This window comes from Hemicordylus capensis, chromosome 1, assembly GCF_027244095.1.
Source record: "Hemicordylus capensis ecotype Gifberg chromosome 1, rHemCap1.1.pri, whole genome shotgun sequence".
NCBI classification, from domain to species: domain Eukaryota; kingdom Metazoa; phylum Chordata; class Lepidosauria; order Squamata; family Cordylidae; genus Hemicordylus; species Hemicordylus capensis.
The window spans coordinates 171,299,666-171,317,593 of NC_069657.1; the positions used below are offsets into that span (position 1 = coordinate 171,299,666).

The following is a 17,928-nucleotide window of genomic DNA, read 5'->3' on the forward strand; positions in this document are numbered from 1 at the left end:
ACATACAATTGAAAGTCAACAATAGCACAACATGGCAGTGGTTGAAGAAGGGGACACTGAAGAAAGAAACGGAAGGTCTTATTTTTGCAGCCCAGGAACAATCACTGTGAACAAATGTTATAAAAGCAAAAATTGATAAAACCCAGAATGATAGTAAGTGTCGGTTATGCAAGGAAGCGGATGAGATGGTTGAGCACCTTGTATGTTGTGAGAAAATTGTGCAGACTGATTATAAGGAAAGACACAATAAAGTTGCTGCAATGATCCACTGGAACTTTTGAAATAATTGCAAATTTCCAGCAGGCAAGAATTGGTGGAATCATCCGATTGAGAAGGTCACAGAAAATGAAGAGGCAAAAATCCTTTGAGATTTTCGAATACAAACTGATAGGCATTTGGTGCACAATACACCAATTCTGACAGTAATCGAGAAGAATCGGATTCTGATAATTGATATTGCAATCCTAGGGGATAGACGAGTTGACAAAAAACAATTTGAGAAACTGAGCGGCTCTGAGAAAAGAAAACAATAGTGGTGCCAATAGTTGGTGCGCTTGGTGCAGTAGCAAAATAACTTGAGCACCATTTTGACACCTTGGGCATCGATAAAATTACAACACATCAACTACAGAAGGCCACACTACTCGGGACAGCATGAATACTACAACACTACCTTTAATTTTTCTTTGGTTATCCTAGACCCTTGGAAAAGGCCCGATAATTAAAGTTCCAAATCTAGTCAATAACATCTGGTAGACTGTGTGTAAGTAGCATAATTAATAATATATAAACAAATAAAAAGTTTTTGGGAAGTTCTGTCTAGCAGGGAATGGCTACTCCATTAATCCTAAGTATTTAAATATTCCACACTGGTAAAAATGTATATGCTCACTTGAGAGTGGAAAAGGATATGTATGATTTGATCTACTGCAATATTTCATATGAAACGTTAACACTGTTCTCCTAAATGGAGAACTGGAGCAATTGAGCCGATATTGGTGCTATCAAGCAAAATGCTTTGCTGAAAGGACAAATCTATGGAAACTAACAATCTTTTGCTATCTAAAAATACCCAGTAATTTTGTAAGGGGGCTGGAATCAAGACCACATAGTGAGTCTGTTCAGGAAATCATTCGTACATACATTTGCATAAAACTGAGGATAACTTTCTCCAGTACTATTCAGTTCATCACTGATATTCAGAATGTGGACCAATGAGTGCAAGGTACTCAGCACTACAAAAATCCACAGGATATTTTTATTCAGTTCAGTCTGTGGCACCAATGAAAACAAAATTTTAAAAATACTTTCTATTTCACAAGCTAGAAGAGATAATAAAGCTTGTTTAAAGATTTGCTGAGCATTTTAGAATACCCAATACATAAAATCCCTTCGATTTCACCATAAAAAGTTTTATAGCAGGATTTCTGAAATCTTCACTTGATGAGAGAAAGTTGTAATTAAACTTTAGAGCTTGCAGATGCCATAGTTAAAAATCTGGTTTCAAGTTGAGAGAGAGATAGTTCTCTAAGTAAAACTAGGAACCACAAACACTAAGGTTCGAAATTAAATTACTAGTCTTTTGCCTCAATCCAAAATTTGGCATGATTCAAAACACACACAGAGGACTTTAAGTGAATTTTTGTCTTCTCTATTCTTCAATATTGGGTAGGGCTGAACAAAATGTTCTTAAAGCAAACATTTCTGCTCAAATTCTCCCTCATTTTTTACCAAACATGTGGCCCTGGTGGCAGTAACAAAATTTCCCATCAGCATCACCTCCCGTCCGGACAGGAAGCATGGTCTTAGTTCAGACTTCTAGCAAAGTTTGGTTTGGCTGAGTGGCATCATCACAAAGCCAAATCAGAGCAAGGTCAGTGCTTCCTCACCTTACTCAGGCATTGTGCTGTATAGCTGCAGGGGGGCCAGGGGGGGATTACTCAAAGAAGCAATGGGGAGTGCAGTCACTATTTCCAGTGCCAGATGGGTGAACACTTTGCCTATGTTCATTATCTTCTCTTAATTTATTACCAAAATAGCAGAGCACTGTCTTCCAAGATTGGAAGGTTGCGGGAGGGTTGAATGCTTTCCCTCAAATATAGTGTTGTATTATGTATTGCATGTGCATCCCCTTTATGCACATTGTTGTTTCTTGAAACTGAAAGGAATGGAAGAACCCCTTTTTATGCAATTCCATTGTACTCTGAGAACCCACTTGGACTCACTAAACCATCTTAAATGCAGATAAGTGTCCTGATTGTCAATATCTAACAACATAAGAAAAGCCCTGCTGGATCAGGCCCAAGGGCCATCTAGTCCAGACACAGTGGCCCACCAGATGCTTCTGGGAAGCCTACAGTCAAGATCTGAGAGCATGTCCTCTCTCTATCCGCTTCTCCACTGCAACTGGTATTTAGAGGCATCTTGCCTCTGAGGCTGGAGGTGGCCTATAGCCACCAGATTAGTAGCCATTGATAGACCTGTTCTCCCTGAATTTATCTAAACCCCTCTTAAAGTTAGTACCCCTGCTAACTGGGCAAAGAGGCACCTTTTAACGTGGTGATTCTCTTTATTTACCAGGGAGAGAGTAACTGGCCCTCTCCACCCCCGGCACAGTACTTCCAGTGACTGTTGCTGGTGTCTATCTTATGTTTCTTTTCAGATTGTGAGCTCTTCGGGGATAGGAAGCCATCTTATTTATTCATTTGTTATTTCCCTATGTAAACTGCTTTGAAAAGCTTTGTTGAAAAGTGGTATATAAATATTTGTTGTAGTTGTTGTTAAAGCCGTCCAGGCTTTAACCCTTCTTAACAACAATAAAAATAAATATTTATATACCACTTTTCAACAAAAGTTTTTAAAGCAGTTTACATAGAGAAATAAATAAATAAGATGGATCCCGGTCCCTAAAGGGCTCACAATCTAAAAAGAAACATAAGACAGACACCAGCAACAGTCACTGGAAGTCTGACATTTTGGGATATCAACAGCAAGAAAACAGCTATCTAATCACTGGATAGTTTTTACGGAGCTCAATATGGCATGAAAAGTATATTGGGCAGTGCTGCTCTTAGCAATTTGTCTTCAAAACTGATATGATGAAACTGTTGTTGTTAGGGATTGTATTGAGTTGGCTCTGATTATTGTACCAATTGGACATACAACCCCATTAGCTATGTTTCTTCAAATGTATAAGTTGGCATGCATTTGGCAAAACTAATAAGGAATTTGGATATTGCGGGGGGTGGGTGGGGGGGACCTGCCTCACTAATAATATCTTGATATGTATGATATCCTACTAATATCCTTATTTTTTGTTGTATGGTCTACATGGCTTTGTAAAACAAGTTAGAAAACACAAGTCAATTCAATTCTTGATTTAGAAATATATACGATATTGAGTAATTTTACATATCCTAAAACTGTCTATAGACATGTATTTTCCAGAGAAGATTAGGTAATAATTTGCTCGGTAATAACAAGCAAAATAGTGATCAGGGGCTGGATAAATAAAAATTTGCTTCAAATCATGCACCATATTTACAGAGTCCCCATCACAAAATTGGTTTCAGTAATCTCATATGGAGCCAGTAAAGGACCAGTTTCTCTCCTTCTCCCAACCAGTGTTCCCTCTAAGGCATGCACATGTGCGTACTCTCACAAGTTTTTTTTATGACTGCTCAGTTAATTTTAGATCCCGCTCAGGTTGAATCAGGAAGGTCCCACTCTGAATGCATGTGTGCACACACTGCCTTGATACTACTGCCCAGAACAAAACTCATTCTGCACACAGATGAAAAAAATTAGAGAGAACACTGCCCCCACCCCCTTTCATTTTTATTTATTTACTGTTTTTCAGCAAAAAAAAAAGCCCAACCCCAAACCCACAACCTTTTAAGCGATTTACTTAGCAAAAATAATGAGATCATGGTTTCCTCAAAAAGTGTAAATACATTCTTAACAGTCTAAATACAAGGTCATTTTACAACGGTGAACACCCTTTGGGAGGGAATAATTCTGGGTGAACAGGGACAGTTGCTCTTCCCTGGCTAAATATAAGAAAGTTGACATTTTACAAGGTGCCTCTTTCCCAGTTAGCATGGGTTCTACAAGACATATATATTTCACTACTTTATAGAGAGAAAGACTTTATTAAGCTACTCTGTAGGGCTGCAGCAGTCACTCTTCAGTCCATTATTTTGCTGACTGTTTAGAGTAGTTAGAGTGCTGGATTAGGACCAGGGAGACCCGAGTTCAAATCCCCATTCAGCCATGATACTTGCTGGGTGACTCTGGGCCAGTCACTTCTCTCTCCACTTAACTTATTTCACAGGGTTGTTGTGAGGAGAAACTTAAGTATGTAGTACACCGCTTTGGGCTCCTTGGAGGAAGAGTGGAATATTAAAAAAAAAAAGTATGTATATTTGTGCACAAGATTTCATCCCCCCTCAATTGACATCAAGAAATTAATTCGGGTTCTATGCTTCCAACATGCAGAAATGGCTTGCTTATTTTCATAAGTAGATCTATAATTGGGTTCCTGCAACCATGCTGATTCACATATGGTACTTACGAGTCAATTAAATTGCCCTAACAAGCAATTACTGGTTTATTGTATAATTTATTTTTGCAAGTCATATTGTTCTCTTCAGAAATTTGCATATATGTAAGTCTGCAAGCAGAACAACTGTTGCCTATGTATGCAATTCTGGAAACAATACCTTTAGGGGATCAAGCATAATCATATCAGGCTTTTGAATGTTCAAGTATTTCTGTGGTCACATATTTGAATTTTGATATATTCTAGAGATGCTGTGAAAACCAACCATCTGTAAATTCTGATGCAAATACCATATATATCTTCTTGCAAATATGTAATAACTTTAAAACAATATTTCATAGCCATTGTGTGTTAAGCAGCAGGATCTGGTGGCAAAACGTTTAAGTATTTAATACTTTGTTGTTTTAAAAAATGTTAAAATATTAACTGTGGGAAATGGTAGCAAATGGGTCCTCCCCAGCTCTAAAGTCTTTATCCTAAGAAGTTATGCTTTCCAGAAAGGAACACGATACAGCTTTTAACCAATTTTAGATTTTTTAAAAATTAAAGATTTTTAATTTTAGATTAAAAAAATACACCCATGAACCCCAATAGGGCTCATATTGACTACGCCTATGATTCTCAATGGGGAAATTGTTTTATTTATTCATTATTTTATTCTATCATTATTATCCCTCCTTCCTCCAGTGAGCTTAGAGTGGTAGACATGATGCTTTCCCCTCTCCCCATTCTCATAATTCTGTGAGGTGATTTATACGGAGAGATGTGACTGTCCAAAAGTCACTCCATATGCTTTGCAGCTGAATAGGGATTTGAACTCGGTTCTTCCCAGTCCAACATTCTCGTCCAGGGTTTCTTAACCTTGGGCTCCCAGATGTTGTTGGACTACAACTCCCATCATCTCCAGACATAGCCTTTGTGGCTGAGGATGATGAGAGTTGTAGTCCAACAACATCTGGGGCAGTGGCAGCCCATGAACGCGCCTCCAGGGGGGCGGCGGGAGGCAGCTTTAAGAGTAAAGTAATTCGGGACTCACCTCTGCCGCCACGGCACCTGAACGCTATTCGGAGTTGCAACGTGCTGCCCAGCAGTCCCTACAGCGGGGAAGCACCTCTGCCACTTACCTGGCTTCCACGGAGCCAAGCCTCTGCCAGTGGCCAGGTGAATGGCGGAGGCGCTTCCCCACCGTAGAGGCTGCTGGGCAGCATGTTGTGGCTCCGAATAGCATTCAGGTGCTGGCACGGCAGAGGTGAGTCCCGAATTAATTTACTCTTAAAGCTGCCTCCCGCCCCCCCCAGAGGCGCATTCACGGGCTGCCACTGTGTGGGGGCCCAAGGTTAAGAAACCCTGCTCTACTCACTATATCTCATGAGCAAAGTGATATAACTTTCAGAACACAGTATGTGTCCTGGCTTCCAGTGAAATGTATACTGCTTTAATGTGTATTTTTCAGATGGGAACACTATGCAGTTTTAAGCTGATATGTCTGTGTACAAGTATTTTTTTCCATTCAGTTATTAGCTAATTTTCCCCCAAATAAATATTTATATTTGATAGATTTCTAGCCTCCTTTATGATCAAAGCTCAAAGCTTACATTAAAACACAATAAAAATAACAAATCCAAAACCAAGAAAAATGTAGCACAAATGAAAAGCAAAATTTATCAATGATCAAGTATCAAAGATTAATATCAGTGTAATAACTGCAGCAAAAAATACATCTTGGAGGAAGATTGAAGTGAAAAAAGAATAAAAAGGCCCTTAATTAGATAGCCAGGATCATTCAGATGCCCTTTGGGAGGGAGTTCAACAGACATGGGACTACCATAAAAGGTGCCATAATTGAATAAGGCCCACCAAATCAACCTTGGATAATGGTGGATATCAGAGCAGGTACCAGTGGCTGATCTCAAAGGATGACGTGGTTGATACAGAAGAGTAGGCAGTCCCTGAGACTGGCTTGGGTTTTAAAGGCTAAGTCTAGCACTTTAAATAAGGTTTGGAAGTAAAGCTGGCAACCCATACAACCAATATTGGTAACTAAAGAGGGCATGTTGAACCACATCATGTTGTGGTTCATTGGTAACTAAAGAGGGCATGTTGAACCGCATCCAGATCCATATGCACATCCATGCATGAAAGTAAATATATCTGCAGAAATAAAGGTAGTGGTTTTGCACACCCCAAATATTCTGGATTCTGTATACATTTGGAAGAACAGTGAACATATATAAATAGTACAGAGCATCATACTGCATTTAAACAAAATACTATGCATGAAATATTTCCAGTGTGGCTACAGTTTTAGATGTGGCATTTCCTGTTACATTCAGTACTGCACACTGTGAGATATTTGTTGTCTGTAGAGAATTTGCATGTCAATTAGGTATTCCCACCATACACCAGAGAATAATATTGCTTTTCTCTGTCCAAAATATACGTAACAATGAAGGTATGTAAAATAAAAATATCTATAAGCAGTTCTAGCTGTGGATGGAGTTAGTAAGTGAGTATAGTTATAAACAACTTGTTTAATCTTCTAGGGAGGGCATCCCTCATCATTGCCATGGATCACCACTGCGGCAGCATCTGGATGGTTTGCCAGTGCTGAGAGATTTAAACAACTAGAAAACTTCAAATTCCCAATCAGGAAATTGGGAATCATTATTAATACTGATTAGCATGCTACTTAAGTCTAAAGAGACTGCTAGGTCCGGGGAGACTCATTAAAGTATTGTCCTATCATGGGGTGAATCTCTAATGTTTTGAAATTTTGTCTTAACTGGCATGCTGTTAGATTGTAGCTTATTCTGCTACATTTAAAAAATATGCATTAAACTTTAGTCCATTTCTCTCTCATTTTGTAATTCAATCCACTTGGTAGAGGCAATGAAAACAACATGGATAGTCATTAAAATGTGGATTAATCAGTAATCTTTGTAATGATACAGCTTGTTGAAGAAGATGTAATAGAATCTCAGTCCAATTATTGCACCATTCCACTGCTTTATAGGACAAAATATCTGTCTTACACAGAATCATAGAGCTTAACTAGACCTCTAGAGCTGAATTGTATTATGTGAGAGAACAACCAGCCATTAATTTGGGATAGCATTCTCTAGGGCTTCAAGGCAGAGGAGGCCTGTCTGCCCTAGAGTCTGAAATTATTACTTTAATCAAAACATTTAACATCAACTTGCCATGTAGTTTTTGACATTGTTTTTGTGAACAGCAATTCAGTCAGGAAGGATGAGGTTTAATTATCAGTTAATTGAAATGGCATAATTTGGATTAGTTTTTTAAAGACTTGGGATATGATCTCAAGCAATTGTTGGGAATCATTTGAAACTCTGGGGTCCTTTCCAAATCTCTGATTCTGTACAAGATCAGGGTCAAAGTGAACTGATAGCAAAGCTTCTTCAGTGACCATGCAATGTAGATGATGATTTATAAGAGATTTTCAGCAATAATGATCCATGGAAAGAAGAAGGAAAATTATTCTAATGACACCTTCAGTGCTCCTTAACCAGCGAATTGGCCAAGAATTGTTCTGCCAGACAGAAATCTGCTATTAGCAGGTGAAGCGAGGAAGCCTGTTCAGTGATATTTCTTATAGATTAAATGGCTGTGAAGAAAGTTTGAAACTAGAACCAGATGGCACGAATTTCTTACTTTCTTGCAACAGTGTAACCCTATCACTATCACTTTGATTGTTCAAATATGGGCATGTGGTTTATTGAGGCATTGTTTATGTCAACATTGTTAATATATTTTCATATTCTGAAAAGTCACCCGAAAAAAATGTCTGATTTTGCAGTCACACATCCTACCTGTTAATTGCCGCTGCCAATTAAAACAACACTGAAGTGTATATTGGATCCTTTAATGTACATGAATAAAATATATTAGCTGATCCGTCACAGAGTATCTGCGCCCCTAGTTCATTCCACCCCCCTCAGCCCCAGTCCATTCTCCTCCCTCCCTCCTTCAGCCCCAGTCTGTTCTCCTCCCCCCTTCAGCCCCAGTGTGTTGTCCTCCCCCCCTTCAGCCCCAGTGTGTTCTCCTCCCCCCCTTCAGCCCCCCCTTCAGCACCAGTCTGTTCTCCTCCCCCCTTCAGCCCCAGTGTGTTCTCTCCCCCGCCTTCAGCCCCAGTGTTTTCTCCTCCCCCTCTTCAGCCCCAGTCAGTTCTCCTCCTCCCAGGCCAATTTCCCTCAGGCAGTACCTTCCGTCGCTGGCTGGTGTGGCCAGTGCTTTCACTCCACCCCCACCAGCAGCACTTTTTTCCACTGGTTGGCCTGGCCGGCACTTCTCTCCGCTCCCTCCCCTCCCTGCCCACCGGCAGCGCTTTCTCTCGCTGGCTGGCCTGGCCGGCGCTTCCTTTCCACACCGGCCGGCCAACCTAGAGCTTTTTCTCACTGGCCAGCCAGCGCTTTCCCTCCATCCGCCGACTGCCACTGCCATTCTCCCCCCCCCCCCGTCCCCGTTGCTGTCCTCCAGGCAGCTGCTCGCAAACTCTCGCAAGAGCTGCCCCACATGGGATTAGTGATGGGTACATTTAAGATAGATAGATAGATAGATAGATAGATAGATAGATAGATAGATAGATAGATAGGTTTAACTTTTCATTATTATGTCAAGAGGACCAGTTCTTTCTTTCCAGCCCTGCTATGGCTTTATATCAGGCCTGCTCAACTTCGGCTGTCCTGCAGATGTTGGCCTACAATTCCCATAATCTCTGGCTATTGGCTGCTGTGCCTGAGGATTATGGGAGTTGTAGTCCAAAAACAGCTGGGGGGCCTAAGTTGAGCAGGTCTGCTTTATATAAACTAGTGTCACAGTTCATTGTCTGATTTGTTGTGCATGTGAAGCCTTTGCAAATCACCTGCCTAATATAATTTAACATGAGAGTTTTTGACTGTGTGTGTATGTGCTGATTAGAATAAGGTAACTGTTCTATGTGGCAGAGCTCCATGTTCACAGTAGAAGACCTTTGGCACAAAAATGCTAAATCTGGATATCTGAGTGCTCTACCATGTGGGGTACATTATAATTTCAGAGGAGGAATCTTGGTGGAAAGAATGCTTTCATCACCAACTATTTTTTGTGCTGAAAAAATTGTTAATTTTATTATTTTCTGTTGCTATATTCTTGCCCTTTGAATTTTTGGTTAGAGAAGCGATGATATAGATGTTTGCTGCACTAACAAATGCTTTCTTCTATTTATTTATTTTTTCTAGCCGTTGCGTGTCTCTTGGAAAGCAACCATTCAGTAGATGTTAGTGAGTGCATGAAGTGGGCAGAGCCTATGCCTTCCCTTGTTCAGGACTGCCTGATTCCTTGTAAAGATGACTGCACATTCACCTCTTGGTCTAAATTTACAGCATGCGCTTCAGACTGTGAATCAACACGAAGTAGAAGGCGAACTCTCACAGGTATTATCAATATTTTATACTTTATTGTTAGTCCTTTTGTTTCAAATGTCTTTGAAAGAGTCTTTGAACATTTGTCAAATGCAGTTAGAGCATTCTTCATAAAAGAGTCTTACTCTTGTGCCAAAGAAGTACAGTAATGGGTCCATACAGCTCCATTTAGACTAAGAACCAAACCAGATGAGAGGAGATCTGTGATAGGATTTTTGTCTTTTAAAGTTCAATAGAATGTGAAAACAGAACTATCTCCTCATTCTGATCAAGGCAGGCCACAGATGGTTCTTGTTTTTTAATGAAAAATGTTGGATATGCAGTGATTAATATCTTAAAAGGCTGGAAGTCCCAGCCACTGACATAAAAGCTTTTCATCCAGTAACTGGATAAAAAGTAACACATGGCATGGGGCACAGTCTGCTCCATTATTATTACACAGATTCCAGATTGTGCCCAGGTTATCAATTCTGACTGGAAACTACTCAATTATTGTATCAATTCTGTTTGCCCAAGTTATCAATTCTAACTGGAAACTATTGCTGGAGATTCCACCACCACCACCCCACACCCCCAGGCCCCAGCCCCAAATATTTTTCAATTGTGACCTAGAGGTTAATGCTGGAGAGTTCAGACCAATCCTGGAGGGGGTTGGCAATTCTACCAGGCACTGAAAACAGATTTCAAACAAATGCTCAGTACAGACTGATCTGAATATGCTGTTGCAGTAGTGGAGGAACAAGTATGTATCTTCTCCCATTCCTTCTATGTCACACCAGTTATATAACATGCAACATGGGTGCTTCACTCATTGAGGCCCAAGTGGTGTGATTCTTTCCCCCCCTTTCTCAAAAAGGTGAGGGAAGAATTGTGTGATTTGGCCCCCTGTACCTACAGCTATCTGCTTGGAGCACTAAATCTAACATAACTTTTTGAGTGTGGTAAAGGAGGACACATACCCATCCATTCATCACAGGAATAGGATTTTCAGTCTGAGGTAAGAATTTGAACCTGCCCTTAGCCTTGAAAAGCATCTGGCATTAAGACTTTGTTATGTGCAACATTTTCCTTTACTTCCACTTTAGCTAAATGGAGTTGCCTGACTCTCCATTCAGCACTAAAGTATTTAGCAGACATTTGCTTTGTTGCAGTGAGTGCAACAGGGCCAGGAGATTGCAAAAAAGAATCTACTTTGCCTATGCTGCTATTACTGTAACGAAGTGTTTTTAAACAGGCTTAATATAATGTTGGTTTTTATACTTATTAAAGTGTTCTGATTTGAAAAGACCACCTCCAGCATACCATTGTTATAACTCACAGGAGAATTACCTTGAAGTATAATGCCAAGTAACAAAAACCCCACAAATGCTACCATACAGCAAAATGGCCATTCAATTAATGATAAGAGCCTAACTATAGGTATAGACAAACCATGGCTTCAGAGAGATTGAGAATTCTTATTGGTTTGTGAGCACAGGCATAATTGTGGAAGCCATTATATTATAAATCCTTTGCGGGGGGAAATCAACAGAAAGCACTACAATAGTAATTTCTAAGCAAGAGTAACTCTTACCCTTTAACAAGTCATGCTCATGAATAAAGCAGTTTGATTTTCTTATGTTCATACAATGCAATGATATTATGGAAAGTCTGCATCATACCTACAATAGCAGAATAACCTTTAAGTGCATATTTCTTTATTTATTTTTAAGGCAATGTGATAGCTACTGCTCAGCTCTTGATATTCAGTCCTGGAATCTCTTTCTGCAGGATATGTTTACAAAAGCTGTCATGTTCCATTTTTTTCTACTTTGTTTGTTCAAGCCTTTGAAGTATCACCTTGGCTAATGGAATGCCCAAATAACTAAAGCACTCTCCTTTTAAGTGAAAATAGAAAATGTTATAAGTACAAACTGTGACAGCAAACTCTTTCTCATATGATTTATTTTATTCAGTTGGATTTGATCTGTTATAATGTATTGCAGTAGATAGAGTGTTGGGCTTAATCATGAAAGATCCGTGACCAATAATGGCTCAGAGCAAAACTGCATATTATAAACATATATATGTAACTTTTCCCCATCATATCTTAAAAAGAAAATCAGTTGCACCCAGACCAATGAAGTCATGAGGAATAATTTAATGAAACAGACACAACTTGATTAAGTGACAGCCAATTTAGCAATATCAAAGTGACTGGCTCTTCATCTCCTGCAGTGCAGAAATTCTACTCATGGTGCAAGTCCAGGCCAAAATCACATTGGGTAACACACCCTGGCTCAGAATAGCATCATGCTCCTGTGGTCAATTGCTGCTCCTCTTAGCTGACCTAAGGCCAAGACACTTTCCGAAGACATCACTCCCTCAAGCCATCAAGCCTTTAAGGTTGACAGTGCCCTAGCAGACTAGGGCATTGTCCCCAGCCAGCACACCGTGAGCTGTGAAATATCTAGGGAGTGACCCACAACTCCTCATCACACCACATGCATGCCTTAAGGTGCTCACCAATTTGTTTAGGGTTAAAATGTTTGCTCGTGTTTTTCTCCCTCTACTTTCAGTTTGACTACTGTATTTGAAGGCTTGAAGTATTACCAGCTGGTATGCCAAAAAGAGCACTGATGGTGGTGTTTTACACCAAAACGTTTGCTTTGCTTACTTGTCTGTAAGTTTATAATTTTATTTTAACATCCTGTTTTTGCACATTAAAGAGGTCATTTTGTAATTTTTGAATCCTTATCCTATTACTTGCCACTTGTACTGCTGTTGTGACTAGGGAAGTGTTAGAAGTTGAGTGGCACTATTTTTTTTTAAATTAGAATTAAGTATTGATCTGTATTGATAGAAGCTGCAGCTTGGCCAGACTTTTAGGCCTCATAAGCCTCTACCCTTTCTCCCTTTTTACTCTGCTCTTTCATGCTGTTCCCCGTGCCGTGTGCCCACACGGTGTAGCACGGGGAGGGGTTGTGCCCCAGCCCGAGAGACAGGCAAACCAGCTGCCATAGTGGCCCCCTCCACGTGGCCAAGTACTGGCCTATCAGGAGAAAGGGCAGGGAGAAAATAGCCCAGCAGCCCTCCCTATTTCTCAGTCCTTCGGCTGTCGGGCAAGGGAGGGGGTGCCACGACACGAAGGAGTACCAGCACTCTGGTTAGTTGGCGACTTCGTTGCCAGTTCTGTTACCCTGTATCATAATAAAGTGACCCTTATTTAATCCAACTAAGCATATCCTGTCTTCATTCTGGGCCCGGGGTGCTATAAATCTTGCAATCAGTTGTTGCTCAGCCATCTCTCAATACTGTCTGGGGTTAGTTGTCTTCCAGAAAACCAGGTCTTACTCCATATGTAGCCACAATATAGTTAGAACCAAAGGGAATTGCCACATGGGTACAGAAAGAACAAGAAACTGCAGGTTTTCTTGTACATATCTGACAGAGTGGAAAACAATACAAATCTTGGGGAAACCCACAGGAACTGATCATGTACCAAGCTTGTGATTATGTATAGATAACCAATAGGAGATGTGTGGAAAAAGGGAACTTAGAATATAATCAATCTAGACTCTTTAAATTGAAATTGGTGGTCTATGGGCTGAAAGGCAAATGTATAAAAACTATTGTATGAGATAGAGATCCTCAGATCCTGTCCTCAGATCTTCACTGGAAGTCTGAGCACTGTCAGCCAGCTGACTAAGCAATTGCATTGTTTCTGTGGCATCCTTCTCTTGATCTGTGGTGAGTTCCTGAATTAAACAGTTTGTAACCTAGTAATGTCTGATCACTTTCTTGGGAGTCAGTTAGGTAACCAGCCTGGGAGGAATCTATCTTCTGAACCTGTGTCTCGGCTGAGGCTGTTGTCAGGCCCAGGGGGAAACACTTATATCATTTAAATAAATTCTTACAGAAGGAACCTGTAGAGATAGGCAAACAACAACAACAACCCACCAAAAAGCCTACATCATTACCCAATTTGTTGAAGGCCAAACCATTGCTTTCCCAAAAGGACAGCAGCCAGTCCAAACCCACACTGTGCTCTGGGGAGCGAGAAGAAGAAAGGGCTGCTTCTATGATGCTGAATGCTAAGCCAGGTGGGCAGTGGCTTGCTATGCTCTGCCTACCTGGTTTCATACCACCAGTAAGGTGGGTTCAAATGCCACAAGTTTAGAAGCCCGGCTGGAGCAAAGAAGCCACATTAGAACTGGGCTAAGGCAAACAATCCACACCCAGGAAGCACCTGGGAGTAGAGGAACAGCAGTTGGGGAGTGTGTGTCTGGCTTTCCCCGTTATCTTTACCAAGTGACTTTCATCCCTGCATTGAGCGAGGAGAGATGGGTATTCACATTTTGTCCCCAATCTGGGGAGGGAAAACCAGTTTTGAGCAAAATAAAAAACGTCTGTCTCTCTGTCCATTGGTCCTTCTATCAGATTCACAGAGGCTGTTTTTCATTCACGTGGGCATGTAACATCTAATTTGCCCATCAGCCATGAAGCTAACTCCATAACTTTAGACTGTGCAATAGAGACTACCTTAACTTAGCTGACAAGGTTAATATGAGGATAAAATGTGACAAAAATATTATAACATGCTTTTGGATAGGTAGAGGTGGGGGGGTGGAACCCAAAATAAATAATCAGGAGACATTTCTTCTTATAAAGTATGCTCTCATGAGTCCATTTAGACTTTTGCCATCCTAAAACTTGATTTAAGCATTACAAGATCAGTATAACTATTGCTACGTGGGCAAAGAGGCACCTTTTAAAATGATTGATTATTTAATTGATTAAGTGCTGTCAAGTTGGTGTCGATTCTTAGAGACCACATAGATAGATTCTCTCCAGGATGATCTGTCTTCAACTTGGCTTTTAAGGTCTCTTAGTGGTGCATTCATTGCTGTCGTAATCGAGTCTATCCACCTTGCTGCTGGTCGTCCTTGCCTTTCTTTCAACCTTTCCCAGCATTATAGACTTCTCAAAGGAGCTGATTCTTCACATAATGTGTCCAAAGTAAGATAGTTTGTAGGCTTGTGCATTTCGATTCGGGTACAAAATGTTTTGTGCCCAAAAATGGCAATTTTGGAGGTTTTGTAACCAAAACAAAATCAAGAATTAAAAAACAGAGATTTTTGTTTCCAAATCGAAATGACTGTGTTTCGGACAGAATGCTTTGTTCTTCGGAAAAGCATTGCAATTCAAACTGACTTCTCTGACTCTCTCCACTCCAGCTGAGGCACTGAGTGATTAGCAGAAGATAAGATATGCAAAAACTGTTGAGCATGAATAGTTTAGTTAAGTGTTGTATTCAGTGTGATTGAAATGCAAACTGACCTTGCAAAGGGATTTGGAAGACAGCATTTTAAGACAGAAATACCCAAATATCTTTGGGAGCTCAATACAATTCCAAAGCTCTTGCTAAAAGCCATGGTATAAATTGTGTGGAGAAGCTTTTTGAGAAGCTGGTTAGGAAAGTTCTGAAACTACACAGGTTTTTCTTTCCAAAGGTTTAGAAAGAATCTCTTGACTTGTTCAGGGCTCTTTTGAAAAGCTATTTTGTTTTTCTTCTGATTTTAATGAGTTATAGTGGTGTCTAAGTTTTGATGCTCAAGTTGAGCAGTCTAATGTAATTTAGGCCACAATGTAATTTGGTGGGACATGAGGTCTAGGCCAGGGGTTCACAACTTTTGCCATTGCGGGGACAGGTCATCCACATGACCTGTCCCTGCAATGGACTACAGGAGACAAAAGGAGGTGGGTGGGGAACACACCTGTCAATCTATTGACATCCCCAGGAATCTTAGTTGCTTCTCTCTTTCTTGTAACCATGATCCATGGTTTTGCACTTTCTTAAATGCAGTGATGATAAATCTCAACAATTCTGAACAGTAGGCTGATTTGTTTGGGCTACGGCTCACTCCAGTTCAGTTAAATGAACATTTGAAGCTGTTCCATAGTACCAAGGCAGTTTTATTTTATTTTTTTACATTTTATATCCCGGTCTTCTTCTAAGGAGCCCAGAGCAGTGTACTACATACTTAAGTTTCTCCTCACAACAACCCCGTGAAGTAGGTTAGACTGAGAGAAGTGAATGGCCCAGAGTCACCCAGCTAGTATCATGGCTGAATGGGGATTTGAACTCAGGTCTCCCCGGTCCTTGTCCAGCACTCTAACCACTACACCACTCTGGATCACTGGTCGTTCTCTTCACTCTTTCAACTTGTTTATGTGGGGCTTCGGGGGCAAAACAGTGGGTTGGGTAGCAGTGCCCCAAGGGTGGTGCACCCAGATTACAAATAGGGCAAAGGGCTGATTTCTTAGGAATTTTTGAGGTTTACACATCTTTAAGATATTTCCGCATAGGGAATAATGGAGGTTTCAGCAGCCCCATAACTCCACCTGGGGGGCACTGCGCTGGCCCAAAGTGAGTGGTGGTGTAGTGCACAGAGGGAGCCAACCAACCCCCTGGATTGCTAACCCATTGGGGTACTGGGGTTTGTTATTTCTGTGGTGTTGAGTTTAGATACTCTGGTAGCAAATGAGATTTTTTAATGAAAAACCATGACTCCACTCTCATATGCTACCAGAGAATCTACTCTCAGAACATCTCTAGAACAAAACCCTGTACTTCATGGGTTGGCAACCCATGTGGGTGGTTGGCACCCTATGTGCACTACACTTCCACTTGCTCTTGGCCACCCCATTGCCCCTCAAGTGGAGTTATGGGACTGCATAAACCTCCATTATACCTTACAAGGAAAATCTGAAAGACATGTAACTTCATTAATTCTTTAAAAATCAGTCCTTTGCCAAATTCCGCTGAAAAAATTGTGGTAGCTTCCTTGTACCAACTACTACCAACCACACTCCACTCTGGGCCACCCTTCCCCCCCACCCCGTGTGAAGCTATACTTTTCCTGAAACCAACATCATACCCTATGGAGAATATCTGAAAGACGTGCAAATTTCAAAAATTAACCAAAAATCAGCAGTTTGCCCAATTCCTTTGAAATCTTTGTGGTAGCTTCCACTCATTGGGCACTATAACCCCCACCCACTGTTTTGACCACATGACCCATTTTTAAATCTGAATTAATTCGGATTCAGATTCAGATTAATTTGGATACAAAACAAAACTGGGGTGATTCAGGCGGCTTAATTTTGGACAAAATACAAAATGAGGTTGATTCGGATTTGGTACAAATCAAAACAGAAAAAATACAAAACAGAAAAAATACAAAAATACAAAAAATACAAAACAGAAAAAATACAAAACAGAAAAAATACAAAAATACAAACTATTTCCTAATAGTTTGAAACTAGTCATTTGTGCCTCAATTGAAAATTCTGGATTGATTTGTTCTATAATCCATTTGTTTGTTTTCCTGACTGTTCATGTATCCTCAAAAGTCTTCTCCAGCACCAAAGTTCTAAAGCGTCAATGCTTTTTCTATCTTGTTTCTTCAAGGTCCAGCTTTCGCATCCATAGAGTGTCACGGGGAAAACCATTGTCAGAACAATTCTAATCTTTGTAGGTATAGACACGTCACGGCATCTAAATATCCTTTCCAAGGCCTTCATTGCAACACTACCAAGTGCTAGTCTGCAGCGTAGGGATGTGCACGATCCAGTTCGGAGGCCATGTTGGAGGCCTCCGAACCGGTTCGGAAATGGACCGGTCCGGCGGTCCGGCACTGAGGGGGGGTCTATCTTTAAGGGCAGGGGGTAGAACTTACCCCTCCCGCCGCTCTTCCCCCTCTGGCGCTACATTTAAAATTGAAGTTTTCGGGGCGGCAGCGTTCCTCTCTGCCACCCCTGCCCCCGTCGTTGCCCAGAAGAAGATGTAGTAGAAGCACACATGCGTCCGTTGCGGCACACGTGCACACGGCGGCAACAAGCACGCGTGCGCCGCGACTCACACATGTGTGGTTCTATTACAGCTTCTTCCAGGCAACGACGGGG

General features: G+C 40.9%; 1 protein-coding gene across 10 annotated transcripts in view; it reads left to right on the forward strand.

The window, feature by feature from the left end:
• The window catches only part of THSD7B (thrombospondin type 1 domain containing 7B), a 690,438-nt gene that overhangs the window by 467,935 nt on the left and 204,575 nt on the right, over positions 1 to 17,928 (forward strand). For all 10 annotated transcript variants that reach the window (XM_053254956.1, XM_053254972.1, XM_053254939.1 and 7 more), the window contains one exon: positions 9,799 to 9,993. In XM_053254956.1, coding sequence (XP_053110931.1) covers positions 9,799 to 9,993 — 195 coding nt within the window. The remainder of the gene's footprint in view (positions 1 to 9,798; positions 9,994 to 17,928) is intronic.